The sequence below is a fragment of the Macrotis lagotis genome, chromosome 5, assembly GCF_037893015.1.
Source record: "Macrotis lagotis isolate mMagLag1 chromosome 5, bilby.v1.9.chrom.fasta, whole genome shotgun sequence".
In the NCBI taxonomy this organism is placed as follows: Eukaryota; Metazoa; Chordata; class Mammalia; order Peramelemorphia; family Peramelidae; genus Macrotis; species Macrotis lagotis.
In genome coordinates, this window is record NC_133662.1 from 221716157 (window position 1) to 221731939 (window position 15783).

The window sequence follows — 15783 nt, forward strand, 5'->3', positions numbered from 1 at the left end:
TACATGTTATCTTGCACTGATAAAACTCCTTGCAGAATCCATTGTTTCATTTTTGTTTCTATATTTTTAATTCCTGGCACAGAGTTTGTACTTAATAAATCTTGGCTTCTTTGCCTCATCTCTTTCTTACCTAGCCTTAATCACTGAATGGGTATTGCCTCAGTGAAACTGAGACCTTGGGAAAGATCTCCCACTGCATCCAGGGTCATCTCCAGTCATCCCAATCCCTATCTGTCCACAGGACCTGGCTCCAGAGGAGAAAGCTAGCATAGCATTTCCTCACTTAAATCCAATTCATTTGTATGTCATGGCATTATCTCCCTGATGTCATGGTCTTCTTGGAAGGAAGGACAGTCAACAATGTAATAAATACTCAATGATAATCAGATCCCCCCCCCCCCAAAAAAACCCTTTTCCAGTGAAGTGGCTAAAGATCTCAAGACACTTAAAATATGCTAAGGGAGCCACTTTATTGATTTATTTGTTTGTTTATTTGTTTTAGCAAAGGGAAGTATCCCATTGTGATGTATAATCTTTGTCTAATTTAGCTGCCACATTAGTGTGGCTTTTCATACACCAGGATGGGAAATCATACACATTGGTAAGTAACTTCAGGGTAATAACGACATGGGTCAGGAATGGTGCGAACTGACCCAGGCCCCCAGAATTCCTTCCTCCCCGGCCTCAGATCTTCAGATCATCTTGATATATTTGTAGTATTCTCTTTAGGGGGTGGAGAAGGGGAGGGAATAATTACTATTTTGGTTGAAAAGGCCACCTGCTGGGGTACAAGGCCTCTAGAGGAATAAAAGTAAACAAAAGATACTGAGTTGTGTCAACTAAGAGCTGTTAACAATTCTGCCTAATTAAATTAATAAGAATTTGAAAGGAAGATTTGCACATTATTGGCTGGATGACAGAAGAACACTCAACAACCTAGTTATTTTTACTCCATTTGCATTGGCAGCACACAAACACTGTGACCAAAGCCATCCATCGAAATCTCCAGATTTCCACCCCCCTCTTCCTCCCACTCCTACCATCCTTTATCAAGCTTCTCGGCCAAGGAAGCAGCTGGTTCGCCATTTCTTATGCATGGAGCTACAAGACTTGGAAAAGGCTCTCAGTATTTAAATAAAGAGCTGCAACCACATCGACTTCATCCTTTCTCCACTCCTAACAGCTTCCCATTCATTTCGGAGGCCTATTTGAAGCTCTGGAGCTGCTGAAAGCCTTCCCACCCTTCCCAAAGGAATTTTATCAACTTCTTCTTACCCTGGCTCCTTCCTTCTACTCTCTGAGGTCACCCGACATTAATTCCCTATTTCCACTTCTCATAATTTCTCTTTGCTGTGTTACAACAAAATCCTGTTCCACTTTGCTCAGGCTGATAATTATTTCTGGTTTTGTTTTTGCAAGGCAATGGGGTTAAGTGACTTGGCCAAGGTCACACAGCTAGGTAATTATTAAGTGTCTGAGACCAGATTTGAATTCAGGCCCTCCTGACTCCAGGATTGGTGTACTATCCACTGCACCACCTAATAATTATTTCTGGAATGTTCTCATCTACTTTTTTAACTTACTTGAAGTCCTAATATCCTTTAAAAACTGCACCTCCTCTAGCAAATCTTCCCTGATGCCTCAGTTCTTTCTCTTTTATATTTCATGAGGCACCCTGCCTCATTTAGGAATGTCCTGGCTGGCCAGTACATCTGTCTGAGTTGGGATCTATTCCCCTACCAGCCTGCAATCTCCTTGAGGTCAAGATAGGTTTTTCTACAGACCCAGGGCTCTGTCAGACTATATTTTATTTTCCTCCAAAGTATCTGACATTTGGAAGGGCTACTTCTAAGTTCCAACTTCAAGTTCCTTTTGTTATTGTTCAGTCACTTATGACTCTTCCTAACTCTATTTGGAGTTTTCTTGGCAAAAATACTTGGTTGGCTTGCCATTTCCTTCTCCAGCTCATTTGACAGATGAGGAAACCGAGGCGAGTAAGGTTAAGTAACTTGCCCAGGGTCACATAGCTAGAGTCTAAGAACCAGTACTCTATCCATTGTCTATCTGTAATGTATAAATTAAAACTGTAATAAATATGTAATGTATAAACTCAAATGTTTCATTTAGAGAAGTTTGGTCTAGTGCAGGGGTGGGAAACTTTGTACTGATCTAGTGTTGCCAAGGCAACCCCAGGTGGGGACTCAAAATTCAATAAATCTAGGAGCTTTTAAGGGATGAATTAAATGTTTGATTATATATAGCCCTCAAATATTGTTATAAATATTCAAATGGCCCTTGGAAGAAAAACATCCCCCCACTTCTGATCTAGAGGAAAGAATACTCAATTTGGGGTCAAGAGAGCCAAGTTCAAATCTGAGCTCTGCTGTTTACTTCTTGTGGGGACTCAAGCAAGTTACTAGATATCCTCTGAGCCTCTTTTCTGCCATATAAGGTGAATGGATGAGTGATCTGCAATAATCCTGTTACTTTCAAATCTCTTGTTGTATCTATATGGTACAATTATTATACAAGCAAACAATAAGGAAAACAAGACTGGGAAATAAGGGAGACTCTGTGGTTTCTGTTAATGGTAATTTTTAATAAATGGAATATACAATATAAATATTATATAGAGAGCAAAGGCAACAGAAGGCAAACCCTTCCAGTTTCAGATATTCTTCCTTGGGGGGGGGGGGCATGGCAATGGAGTTAAGTGACTTGTCCAAAGTCATACAGTTAAGTAAGTATTGTGTGTCTAAGGCCAGATTTGAACTCAGGTCCTCCTGACTCCAGGGCCAGTGCTCTTTCCACTGCAACACCTAGCTGTCCCCAACAGCCTTCGTTTTTAAAAACAAAGCAAAACATTGACTCCCTTACCTATTAGATTCATCTTGGCACTATAGCTTCCGAAGTATCTCTCATCTGTATTGGGTGTGTGGCATTCATATTCCCCAGCATCCCGGGCCTGCAGTTCTGTGATATGCAGTAAGGCTGAATTGCCTTGGATCCTCTCCACATAGATCTTTCCACCCCGAACTCTCTGGGTATAGATTGCATAAGGGAAGGAAGAGTCAATGGTGCTGACAATCTGCACCTCCCGTTCGGGTGCAGATGGCAGATAAATGGACCACTGGAAATTCTGCTCTGAAGGTCCCTGGAAGCCACTGACATTACACCAAATGGTGATGTGGGAGCCCTCTGTGCGATAAAGTGGTCCCTCTTGGACAGTGACTTGTCTCTGTGCTGACACCACACCTAGATGCAGAGGGGAGAGAGAGAGAGAGAGAGAGAGAGAGAGAGAGAGAGAGAGATCAGACCAAAATGCAAAATGGGCCACATTGTTCAAAGAGTTTATTGCTTATATGACAGTAGTAATAATTGCAATAGAAATGTCTTACCAGCTACCATGATTTATAAATATTAATTAAAACTCATTCTGGTAAGGTAGCATCCCTATTTTACATATATAGTAATTTCACATTACAAGACCATGTCTTTGTTGCCTTTAACTGTCTAACCCATAGGAATAATGATTTTAATTGTTTGTAAGCAGGATTAATATAGGTGTGGAAAAGTGTCGATAAGTCCAAAAAATATAATAATACCCGAAACATGAAAAGAAATTAAATCAATTACACAAATCCATATATAAAGAAGAGAATATTTACTGGGTTCCCTGTTTGAAGGTGAAGGCTACAATATAATGAATAAAATCATGGTAATTGCTTTTATTTAATCAAGTCAGTCAACAATCATTTATTAAGTCTTTATTATGTGCTAAGCATTGTAGTAACTGCTATGTTATGCACAGAAGGGCAAAAACATAGTCTCTTCCCCCAGGGAGATTACATTCTAGAAATTCTAGACAACATGCAAATAATTATGTATTTCCAAGATATATATGTGTGTGTGTGTGTGTGTGTGTGTGTATACACACACACACACACACACACACACACAGTATAATGTAAAAGTGTAAAAGGGAGGTAATCTCAGAGGGAAAGTATGACTTCTGAGGAGAGTCAGCAAAAACTTCTAGTAGAAGGTTGGATTTGAGATGAGTCTTAAAGGAGGCCAGGAAAATTGAGAGACAGAGGTAAGGAAGAAGGGAGCATCCCAGACATGAAAGACAAGGGAGGTGATGACCTTGAACATAAATAATTATGATATCTACTAGAATCCTTGAATGGAGAACAAAAAGGTGTGGGGAAACTAGGTAACTGGAGAAGGAAATGGCAAACCACTCTAGTATCTTTGCCAAGAAAACTCCAAAAGAGGTTGCAAAGAGTCAGACATGGATGAAAAACATCTGAACAAATCAGGTAATGAGAAGATCAAATCTAGTTGGAGTGGGCAACTGTCAGAGGAGTAAAGTCGGGGAAGAATTAATGGTGGGTATCCTGGAAGGATAGGCAAGATTTGAATATTTAGAAACACAGCAGAGGAGAGAGTATGGCACTCATCAGGATGAAGAAAAGCACACAAGCAAGAAAACATGGGATATTATGTTGAAGGAACAGTAAATCATCTCATTTGAAATACTAGGTATTTTAAAAGGGAGTGTTGTTAAATGGTCTTCGTCATGTCCAATTCTTTGGACTCCATTTGGGGGGTTTTCTTGACAAAGATACTGGAATGGTTTGCCATTTCCTTTGTGAATTCATTTTACAGATGAAGAAACTGAGGAAAACAGGATTAAGTGATTTGCCCAGGGTCACCTAGTTTAGTAACTCTCTGAGGCCAGATTTGAACTCATGAAGTTGAATCTTCCTGATTCCAAAACCCATTGCTCTATGCACCACACCAACTATCTGCCCTTTTGAAAAAGGGGTACAGCATTAGATTAGATTCTAAAGGTAGTTTGGTACCATATTGTAGAAAGCCTTGAATGTCAGGCTAAAGGATCCAGATGTTATTTTGAAGGCAAAATGGGGTCAGTGATTGGGTTTAGAGAAGGACAGTGATCTGATCCAAGATTCACATGGAAGCAACATGGCACCATACTAAAAAGAGGTTGCCTCGGAAGCCTTCAGTTGCAATCCTACCTCTAATCCATACTATCTAATTTTACCCTGGACTAACCATTGAACCTCACCATGCTCTCTAGGACTCAGCTGTAGAGAAGGTGTATGCAGGAGTTGGTGGAGAGAGTTCCTTTTCCAGAAGATCCTTTCTCCATATCAAAAGAATCACAGGATCAATGAGTCCCTATTCCCAGGAAGAATAACTGTAAGATATGCAGTAGTATAGAAAGGGCCAAGACTCTGGGAGACTGACTCTCATGCTTTTATGACCTCTGTGCCCCTGGCCAAGTCAAATGATATCTGTAGATCTCCATTTATTCAGGTGTAAAATTAGGAGGTTCACCAAGATGGCTCCTGGGATCCCATCTAGTCTGAAACCAATAATTCTATGAGTTGTCTCTCTTTTAGAGCCATTTGTCCCCTTCAAGCTTTAGTTCAAGTGCTCATCTTCTCAGAGAAGACTATCATGATTCCCTCAATTCAATCAATAGGCATTTATTGCTTACTTCATGCCAAAAACTATGCCAGGTGCTGAAGGTACAAAAAAAAGACAAAAAATCCCATAGTTTTCTGTTCTCAAGACCCTCACATTCTAATGGAGAAAAAGCATGCAAACTTACGTAGAGGATTCACAGTATGAATGAAAGGTAGGTAATCTCAGAATGAAATCACTAGTCAGGTAGTGAAAGGATAAAGAGGATGACACATTCGAAAAGATTTCTTGCAGATTGGAATTTCAGCAAGTCTGGAAGGAATCCAGGGAAGACAGAGTGTGGAGGTGAGGAGGGATAGAACATTTTAGGGATTCACAAGCTCCATCGAATTGGATCTGTATTCTCTTCCTCTTTTCCTCCCCCACTTCCATAACTTTCTATTTTTTTTGTACCCATCTCACCTTTCCCCATCAGTAACAATGTTGAATCCCTTCCCTGAGCCCAGAATACTTAGTAGAAAAAGAAGGATATATTTTGTTTTTGAAATTAGTTTTATTCATAATGGACTAAATGCTTGCATGGACAGATGCTGGAGTCTAGCCATCCTAGGTAGATTAGTAGAGAAAGCAGATCACTAAAAGACAAGGATGTGTAGATGGATAGAAGCTTGAGCCTAACCTTACTAGGTAGATTAATAGAGAAAGCAGATCTCTAAAAGACAGAGATATGTAAATGGATGAAAGCTTGAGTCCAGCCATCCTGGGTAGATTAGTAGAGAAAGCAGATCAATAAGACAAAGATAAACAGAGGCTTGAGTCCAGCTAATCCTAGGAAGACTAGTAGAGAAAGCAAATCACTAACAGACAAGGAAGTGTAGGTGAACAGATACTGGAGTCCAGTCATCCTAGATAGATTAGTAGAGAAAGAAGATTACTAAAAGGCAAGGATGTGTAGATGGATAAAAGCTTGAGTCCAATCATTCTAGGTAGATTAAAAGAGAAAACAGATCACTAAAGGAAGTGGAGATGACCAGATACTTGAGTCCAGCCATCCTAGGTAGATTAGTAGTGAAAACAGATCACTGAAAGACAAGGATACATATAGATGGACAGATATTTGAGTTTAACCATCCTGGGTAGATTAGTAGTGAAACAGATCACGAAAAGACATAGATGGACAGATCCAGCTGTCCCAGAAAAACTAGTACAGAAAGCAGATCATTAAAAGACAAGGAAATGCAAATGGACAGATGATTGAATCCAGTCATCCCAAGCAGACTAGGAGAGAAAGCAGATCACTCAAATTCTACAATGTGCTTCCTGGATATGATGAGCAGGGGGATGTGGTGGAGCTGGGGCAAATTCTAACACGTTTAGGGGAATGTTGCTAAATGGATGACCAAGGGATCAAGGCTAGATAGGGAAGCAAGTAATACCCGAAGGGGCACTGATGATCTGGAGCAATAGGGAAGGGTGAACCCCTTGCACCTTGGTTCAGGGTTCAGAAGTCAAAAGAAGAACAAGTGGGTTCTTAGAAACCTCCCCAAAGAGTCTAAACATTAACCAGACCCTCCCACAATCAGCAAAGAAGATAGGAATGGGATTTCTCTTTGTATTCTCAAATCTATCCTTCGCTCCCTTTTCCAATGCCACCCAGGGAGGCATTGTTTATTTCTCCTCCTCCTGCTGGCCCAAAAAAGGGCACTAGGCCAGAATTCCTGTGAATGGCTGCCCACCATAAGCCATTGCATTCAAACGTAAATCTTGAGGGTTGGAATACAGCCACCCGCCACAAACTCCAATGAACTGACAACCAGGGAAAAATTGATACACCCAACTGAACAAACCCTTAACAGCTACTGTCAAACTGCCATCTAAATCACAACATTTAAACCAGTTATCCATAAGGCAAAGCCTCCCATAGACCAAGCCAGTCATCCCCCCCCCTTTCCAGCTGCATTCTTTTCAGAATTTAAGCTCAATGAAAAACATGGATTTCGAGTTAAGTTTCAGTCAATAGATTTAGAGCTAGAAGGGGTCCAAGAGGCCACCAGGCCAATCCCCTCATCAAAGGTCACAGAAGTTAAGTGACTTGTCCAAAGTCACATAAATAGTAGGTGGCAAAATCACTCAAGGCAAATGCAGGGCTCTTTCCATGCCTCTTTGTGGCTAGAAGTCTTCCCTTAAAAAGTATATTTTCCATGTAAAACCTCACACAAATTACTTAGCTTCTCAGTGGGGGGAGGGGGAGGAAGAGAGAATTTGGAGTTCAAATTTTAAAAAAATTAAGGTTAAAATTGTTTTTATAGATTACTGGAGAAAATATGTATTTTAATTTTTTATTTATCCTGCCATTTGATGATTTTCCCAACCTTCCTTTTTAGTTCCAAAAGCAACTCATTCAATAGTGCTTTGGAACTCTATAAGCATTGTCTTGTACCCAAGCTAGACCATAATACAATGAGTTAAGCAGTACAGGGATTATAGACACATTCTGCAGATGAGGTAAGTGAGACTCCAACAGCCTAAATGTGGGCATTTCAAAATGGATGCTCCCAGAGATATCTCAAACTCTCTCTAATCCAGAACAGAACTCATTATCTTTTCCCCTCAAGCCCATCTCTCTGCCAAACTTCCTTATTTATGGTCAAAGCAAAATCATTCTTCTGGTTTCCTAACCTCACTATTACATTCATCTCTCCCCTTTCCCTCACTCATCATATCAATCCATCATCAAATCTTTTTTAAAATTTTATTTATTTGGTATTTCATTTTCCCCAGTTACATGTAAAAACAATTTTTAACATTCGTTCTCTCCCTCCCTCCCTCCTACCCCATTCCACTGAGAAAGCAAACAATTTGAGAAAGGCTATAAATGTCAGTTCCCAAATCTTGTTTGTCTCCCCATTCTATCTCAAACATCTGACCCTTTTTCTTTACTGACCCACTTCCTACAGAGTTCAGGCCCTCCTGAGACCATTCGCCTAACTATTGCAACATCTTCCTAATTGTTCTCCTGGACTCAAGTTTCTCTCCCCTCCAATTCGTCACCCACAGACAGTCATTTTTTTCAAGTCAGAATAGATGATGTCATTCCCCTGTTCAATAAGCTTCAGCATCTCCCTATTACTTTTAAGAACACAAACTTCCTTTTTGGGTTTGGAAGCCCTTCAGTTGGCCCCCCAACCTAGATTTCTTTACTCATTCCTCACTTCCCTTTTACTCACAGGACTCTGCCTCTCTTTCCTCTGCATCTTTGTGCTTGTCCTGCCCATGTCTGCAAGGGAATTTCACTTTACCTCTGCCTTAAGTAAGTTTTCGCTTCCTTCAAGAAAAGCTGATGAAACTTATCCTGATCTATCCATTGGTTAGTCATGCCAGTCCTAAAAGCACATGGCAGACATAGCTCTGGACCTAGAATTAGGAAGACCTGAATTCAAATCCACTCTCGGACACTCACTAGCTATGTGATCCTGTGCAAGTCATTTAATTTGTCTGCCTCAATATCCCCATTTACAAAATGAGGATGATAAGAGCCCTATCTCTTAGTAAGGATTTTTACTGCCCTCAGCATAGTAGCTGGCACTTAGTAGATACTTTTTTGTTTCCTTGTCTCCTCCTTCCCTCACAGACATGGCATCTCCAATGGAATATAAGCTGCTTAGAACAAAAATAATTTCTTTTTTGTGTCTTTTTATTCCCATTACCTGGAACAGAGTAGTGACCGAATCAAGGCTTGTTTGTTTGAATAAGGATAGCAGAATTAAGTCTAACCAATGTAAAATTAATCTCCATAAATATTACTTTCTTTTCTCCTTTCTTTTTTCATATCATGTCTTTTGTTTTTGTATTGCCTAAATTTCTCCTTGTAGCCCTAACCCCATCAAGAGAGCCATCCCATATAATAAAGAAATTTTTTTAAAAGACAAAAGAAGAAATCAGTATAATTGATCAGTATATTGAGAGAAATCTAAAAATATATTTCATTTTCTATCCTGTTGACCTATCTTAAAAGAAGTAGAGAGAGATGTACTTTCATACCTCTTCTTTGGGGCTATGATCTTTGTATTTTTGAAATATTCAGTTTTGGGGCGGCTAGGTGGCACAGTGGATAAAGCACCAACCCTGGTGTCAGGAGTACCTGGGTTCACATCTGGTCTCAGACACTTAATAACTACCTAGCTGTGTGGCCTTGGGCAAGCCACTTAACCCCCTTTGCCTTGCAAAAACCTAAAAAAAGAAAAAAAAAGAAATATTCACTTTCAATAGTTTTGTGATTTGTTATTTCCAATTTTACTGTAAATACATACCTGCATAGCCACCACCACAAATTCCAATGAACCAACAACCAGGGAAAAATTGATACTGAACAACTGAAGAAACTCTTAATAGCTACTGTCAGGATACTATCTAAATCACATTTAAATCAGATATCCATGAGGCAAAGCCTTCTGTAGACCAATCCAGTCAGCTCCCCTCCTTCAATACGACATCTTTTCCAAGATTTGGAGCTCAAAGTAAAACATGAATTTAAATTTAAGCTTCATACACACATATACATACATACATACACATATTGCTATATGTATGTATGTGTATATATATATATATAAAACACATATTTATTTATATATGTGTGTATGTTAATATACACATACATTTCTTGACTCTACTTATTCTCTATCAATTTGAGTCTCCCCATGCTTGTTATTTCTTATAGTAACGTTTGCAATAATGATAATCTTCCATTATCATCATGTATCACGATCTGTTTAGTCATTCACCAGTTAATGAACATCTACTTTGTTTACTGTTGTCACTAAAAAAAGTATATACAGGGATTTTCTTTTTTATTAATCAGCCCTTTGGGGTATAAACCTAATAGTGTAATCTCTGGGTCAAAAGTATGGACATTTTAGTCACTTTATTTGCATAATTCCAAATTATTTTCCAAAACAGTGATATGAATTGATAGTTCCACTAACAATGCACTAGTATGCCTATCTTTCCACAACTCCAGTAACAGTTGTTTTCACTAGGAGAGTCAAGCAGTTTGATAGATTGTGCGAAGTGAGTAAATCTCAAGGACATAAAAAACTGCAAAGGGCTGAAGGCAAGGACCTAGGAGTGTATTACAATGGCCAGTTTTGCCTCTGAAATAGAGAATACTCACAAATCTGCCAGGGCTGCACCAAAGAACAGGTATTTCCCAGGTCACAATCTCCCCTTACCACTAAAGAAACTCCAAGTATTCTTTTTTTTTTCTGCAAGGCAAATGGGGTTAAGTGGCTTGCCCAAGGTCACACAGCTAGGTAATTATTAAGTGTCTGAAGTCAAATTTGAACTCAGGTCCTCCTGACTCCAGGGCCAGTGCTCTATCCACTGCACCTAGCCATCCCCAATAAATAAACTCCAGTAGCTCCCTATTATCTACAGAAACAAATGTAATACACTCCATTTGTCTTTAAGCCCTTCACAACCTAGACAACTTTATATCTTTCCAGTCTATTGACTCCCCTTCCTATAGTCTACCATCACTGACAAGGGACAGCTAGGTAGCACAGTGGATAGAGCACTGGCCTTGGAGTCAGGAGGACAGGATTTCAAATCTAGCCTCAGATACTTCCTAGCTGTGTGACCCTGGGCAAGTCCCTTAACCCTGACTGCCTCGCATCCAGGGCCATCTCCAGTCATCCTGCTTCATATCTGGTCACTGGATCCAGATGGCTCTAGAGGAGAAAGTGAGGCTGGTGTCTTAGCACAGCCCCCCCCCCCAATCCAATTCATGAACTTGCCATGGCATCACCTCCCTGATGTCATGGCTTTCTTTGAGAATAAAGGATAAACATTATTATCAGTGACATGAGACTTTTTGGCGATCTCTGAACATCACTCCCCTTTCTCCTTGTCTTCTCTCTACTTGCTGTCTCCCATGATGAGAATGCTTTCCTTTCTCCTTAACAACATTTCTTGTTTGCTCTGGCTTTCTTCAAGACTCAGCTCAAATCCTACCTTCTGAGAGGTCTTTCCTGGTCCTAGCCACTCTTCTGAAAGATAGACCCTGTATATCTCTTATACATCCACAGCTGTTTCCATGTTTTCTCCCCTATTCTAATGCTATCTCCTTGAGGATAGAGGCTGGTTTTTGACCCTTTAGAGAGTGATTTGCAGCAACTGGTACACTGTAAGCACATAATTAATAAATTCTTGTTGATGATGATGAAAAACCCCTTCCCCTTCTCCTCCCCTCCTGGGAGTAGGCAAGGTGTTTGGGGTCAAAGAACATTTCTGGCAATAAGCCTGAGAAGGTTCTACTTCAACTGCTCTGGACTTAGGATCAGTGGGGGACAAGCTTTCAAATCCCATCCGATCCCAAATTCGACACCAGACGCAGTAATGAGCTTAAGCAAACCAGCTACTATTTATACACACTATACATTATCTCCCCAAGATACTGCTCATGGAGTCCACAGGGTGCTTTTGAAACATTACACATGACAAGAACACCTGATAATTGGTGGACAACATTGGCCCCATCTCTGGAAGGCAAACAGCGATAAATAGACTGATTAGGAAGCTGGAGCAGGCAGGTCAAATAATCTGCCTGTGGCCCAAGGCAAGTTCTGCAGAGCATTGGCAGAGCCAGATAGAGTACTATACTTTAAATCTCATGTGACAAATTCTAATTATTCATAACCTTCCTTATTGTTGTTGGGGCTGGGGAAAAAGAAAATCTAATGAGCTTAAGAATAATATTTTTGAAGATTTTGAATTTTTAATATTTTAAACATTTAAAATAGTTTAAAATAATATAGTAACCATTTAAGCCATCCTTCTCCATCTTTCTTCATTCTTCGAATGCTGTTGAAAAGTGAAACGTCCCCGTTTCACGGCGTCTGGCTTTTATATATCAGATCTCCACAATTCTGACCTCTGACCTTGATGGTCCCTCCAGCTAATCGGCAACCTGGGATTGCTTTCTCCCATTCATGAATCAAGTCCTTGAACATTTTTTTTCTATACTCACTATTCCCTCTTCACATTCAGTCTTTGATTCCTTGCAATTCGGTATCCAACCACACCATTCCATTGTAACTTAGCTCCCCTCCGGTCCCCATGGGTCTCTTCCTAGCTAGCTTCAATGCTCTCTCTGCTCAGTTCTCATACCCTACTGTGTTACTCTGAAGTCTCTGCCAGCCAATGCCTACTGCCTTTTCCCTTTTGGCATTCTAGCTAGACTCTGCTTCTGGGATACAGCAATCTTGTTTCACTTTCTGAGTGATAGTTGAAAGAGCAATGGAATTGGGAGTTAAGAAGCCATGGGTTCAAATCTCAGCTATTGTGTACTATCCACTCTGGGTATCGCTGGGGACAAGGTAAAAATTGCCTCCCAAGCCTCAGTCTCCTCATCTGTAAAATAAAGGGGTTGAACTAAGGGATCACTAAAGTCCCAACCAGTTCTGGATATTCTCTCTTCCTTCTCTCCCACTGTATAAATTTAATTAATTACTCTTCCCTCTACTCTCTAGCAAGAAAGCCCCGAGTTCAGGTCTAAAGGTTGGCTGGAGATTATCTACTGGGGCAGAGAATGCAGGTCCCAGGCCCTGGGCTTTTTTTTTTCCTTAAGTACACTAGCTGATTATTAAAAGCAGCTTTGGCTTTATTCTTAACCTGACATGTTCTGCCAAAGCCTCTGTCCCTTCATTCCATCTTCTGAAATCCTTATCCTCGATTGGAGTTTTCATCTCCTTTTTCTTTCTTCTTATATGAGGGGAGGCATCCTGGTAAAGGGGGAGAACATACTAACTAGACTTGGGGATTAGGGAGTCCTGGACTTAAGCATCAGGGAGTCCTGACACTTAATAGTTGTTTCGCCAGAGGTTAGTATCCCAGGGTGAACCTCATTTTCCACAATAATAAATAAGATAGTATATGAATGGAATATTATGTAATAGATGATGCTCATGAAGAATGAGTTCTGAGAAGCACACAAAGATCTGTAAGAACTGATCCATCTTGAGGTAAGAAGAACCAGGAAAAGAGTTTATATAATGACTACAACAATGTAAATGGAGACAAAACCACAAACAACAGCTATGTAATTATAAAAACCAACTTGTCCTCAGAGATGAAAAAATGTACTTTCCTCCTGATGGACAGAAAATAGTGTACACCAAAACATGTACACATGAACATTTTCTAGACTGTTTAATTTGATATTGCTTAACTTGGCTGAACTTTTCCTCCTCCCTTTTTCCTCTTTAGCTAATTAGTAGAAAAGAGAAAAGGGATATTAAGAGTGAGATTAAAAACAAAATATATCAATATTTTGAAACTTATGAATATTTAGAAAATAGCCTTACCTATACAAGTAGAACTTGTCTCACAAGGGTGCTGTAAGGCTCAAAGAATTTTGCAAAAACATGTATGTGTCAGTTATCATATTAACTCAATACCATCATTAATTGACTTATTAAATAATATTAGTTCAAATGAATTTCTACCCCTTCTGTCAAAAATTAGGAAATATGCTTCTTTATTGTAACTGTTTTATTTAAGAATGTATAAAAATAAATGAATATGTGTGAGTATACATATGTACACTAATATTAGTATGCATTAATATAAATAATATATAGACATGAATGAGTTCAAAACTAGTTAGGTGATCCTAGGCAAAACACTTAACTTCTGTTTGCCTCAGTTTCCTCAACTGAAAAATGGGGAAAGTAATAATATCTACCACATACTTGTGGTGATCAGATAAATCAACAAATGCCTTCACTTTGTAAACCTTAAAATTCTGTATAAATGCTGTCATAATCGCATATCACTTTAAAGCTTGCAAAGCAACTTCAAGCCTAATGGGTGGACACTATCATTTTAGATTTTGGCCTGTACAGCAATATCCCATACACCCCAGTGATGAATGATGCCTAGCTGGTGTGTTATAATAGTATTCACTACCTAGTTCAAGGTTGTCCAAGTGTGCTTATAAAGTTTGGCTAAAAAGAATGAGACAACTATATGGCAGAATCAGTTTATTAAGTTGATTTTCAGTCGTGACCAACTCTTCATGACCTCATCTGGGGTTTTCTTGGCAAAGATCCTGGAGTTTTCAAATGAGGATCACACAGTTATAGTCTGAGGTGGGATTTGAACTCAGGTCTTCCTGATTCATGGTCCATCACTGTGGACCTAGCAGCTGGAGATCCTAATTTCCATTAAATTGAAAAAAGCTTTCTTGAAAAATCTCCAGGACACAACTAGTCTTCAGATATCATCATCATCATCATCCCTTTCCAATCAATACTTATTGATAGGGTAACAAAGTGACCAAAGGGATGCTATTTTGCCTGCTTTGTTACCACACCCTTCCACCTACCTTTCTCAGTTCAGAGCAAAGAGAATGGGACCAGGAGTCACAGGATTACTTTACCTTTAAAAATGGAGGTCCCATTACCTACTCTATTTAATAACCTTCTAGAACTCTAGATTATAAGCAAATTTTTATTTGATTATAAGCAAAATTTTATTTTATTTTTTCATTCTAAAAATATAAGCAAATTATAAACAAATATACTACCACTTCCACTATCAACACTACAACCACCTCTACCACCACCACCACCACCACCACCACCACCAAGAATACTACGATATCAAAGATATAAAAAATAACAAAGTAAATGCAAGATAACCCTGGAGAGAAAGCAGGAAAGTCTCCCTTAGCAGGTGGTGTTTAAAGTCAATCTTGAAGAAAACCATGGTTTTCTTGTCTTATGAATGAAAAGCCAATTTAAATGCTTGGAGACAGAAAAATGTAGGATCGTGTATGTATCCAGCCTCAGACACTAGCTATATTAACCCGAGTAAGTCATTTAACCCTGCTGGACTGTTTCTTCATCTATCAAATGATCTGGAGAAAGAAATGCAAAATACTAGAGTAGCTTCACCAAGAAACCCCCAAATGAGGTGGAAAAAAGTTGGACACAACTGAAATAACTAAATGACAACAAAGATGCTTCAAAAAAATTACCTAGACAACTGTGTGGACAGTAGCTTGGAGGGGGCAGAAATGAGGCAGGGAGATCAAATAAACAAAGTGGGGATGGTAAGATCCGGGAGCTTTTCCCAGTGTTGTGTTGGAGGTGTCAACCTTTACCTAAACCTTGTGCATAAACAAATTCCCCTAGTATCCTCTTATTATCCCTACCTCCTACTCCATATTTAAGTGTCTCCAGTTAACACCACATGGCCTTCCCCCAAACACACTAATAAAAAGCTTTCAGAATTAATAGACTTGTCTAATTTTTCCAAGACTCC

The 15783-nt window shown here is 39.5% G+C and overlaps 1 protein-coding gene across 2 annotated transcripts in view; it reads right to left on the reverse strand.

Annotated features, from left to right (window-relative positions):
* IGSF3 (immunoglobulin superfamily member 3) overlaps positions 1-15783 on the reverse strand; it is a 139450-nt gene that overhangs the window by 59859 nt on the left and 63808 nt on the right. For both annotated transcript variants that reach the window (XM_074188534.1, XM_074188533.1), the window contains exon 3: positions 2878-3255. In XM_074188534.1, the coding sequence (XP_074044635.1) occupies positions 2878-3255 (378 nt within the window). The remainder of the gene's footprint in view (positions 1-2877; positions 3256-15783) is intronic.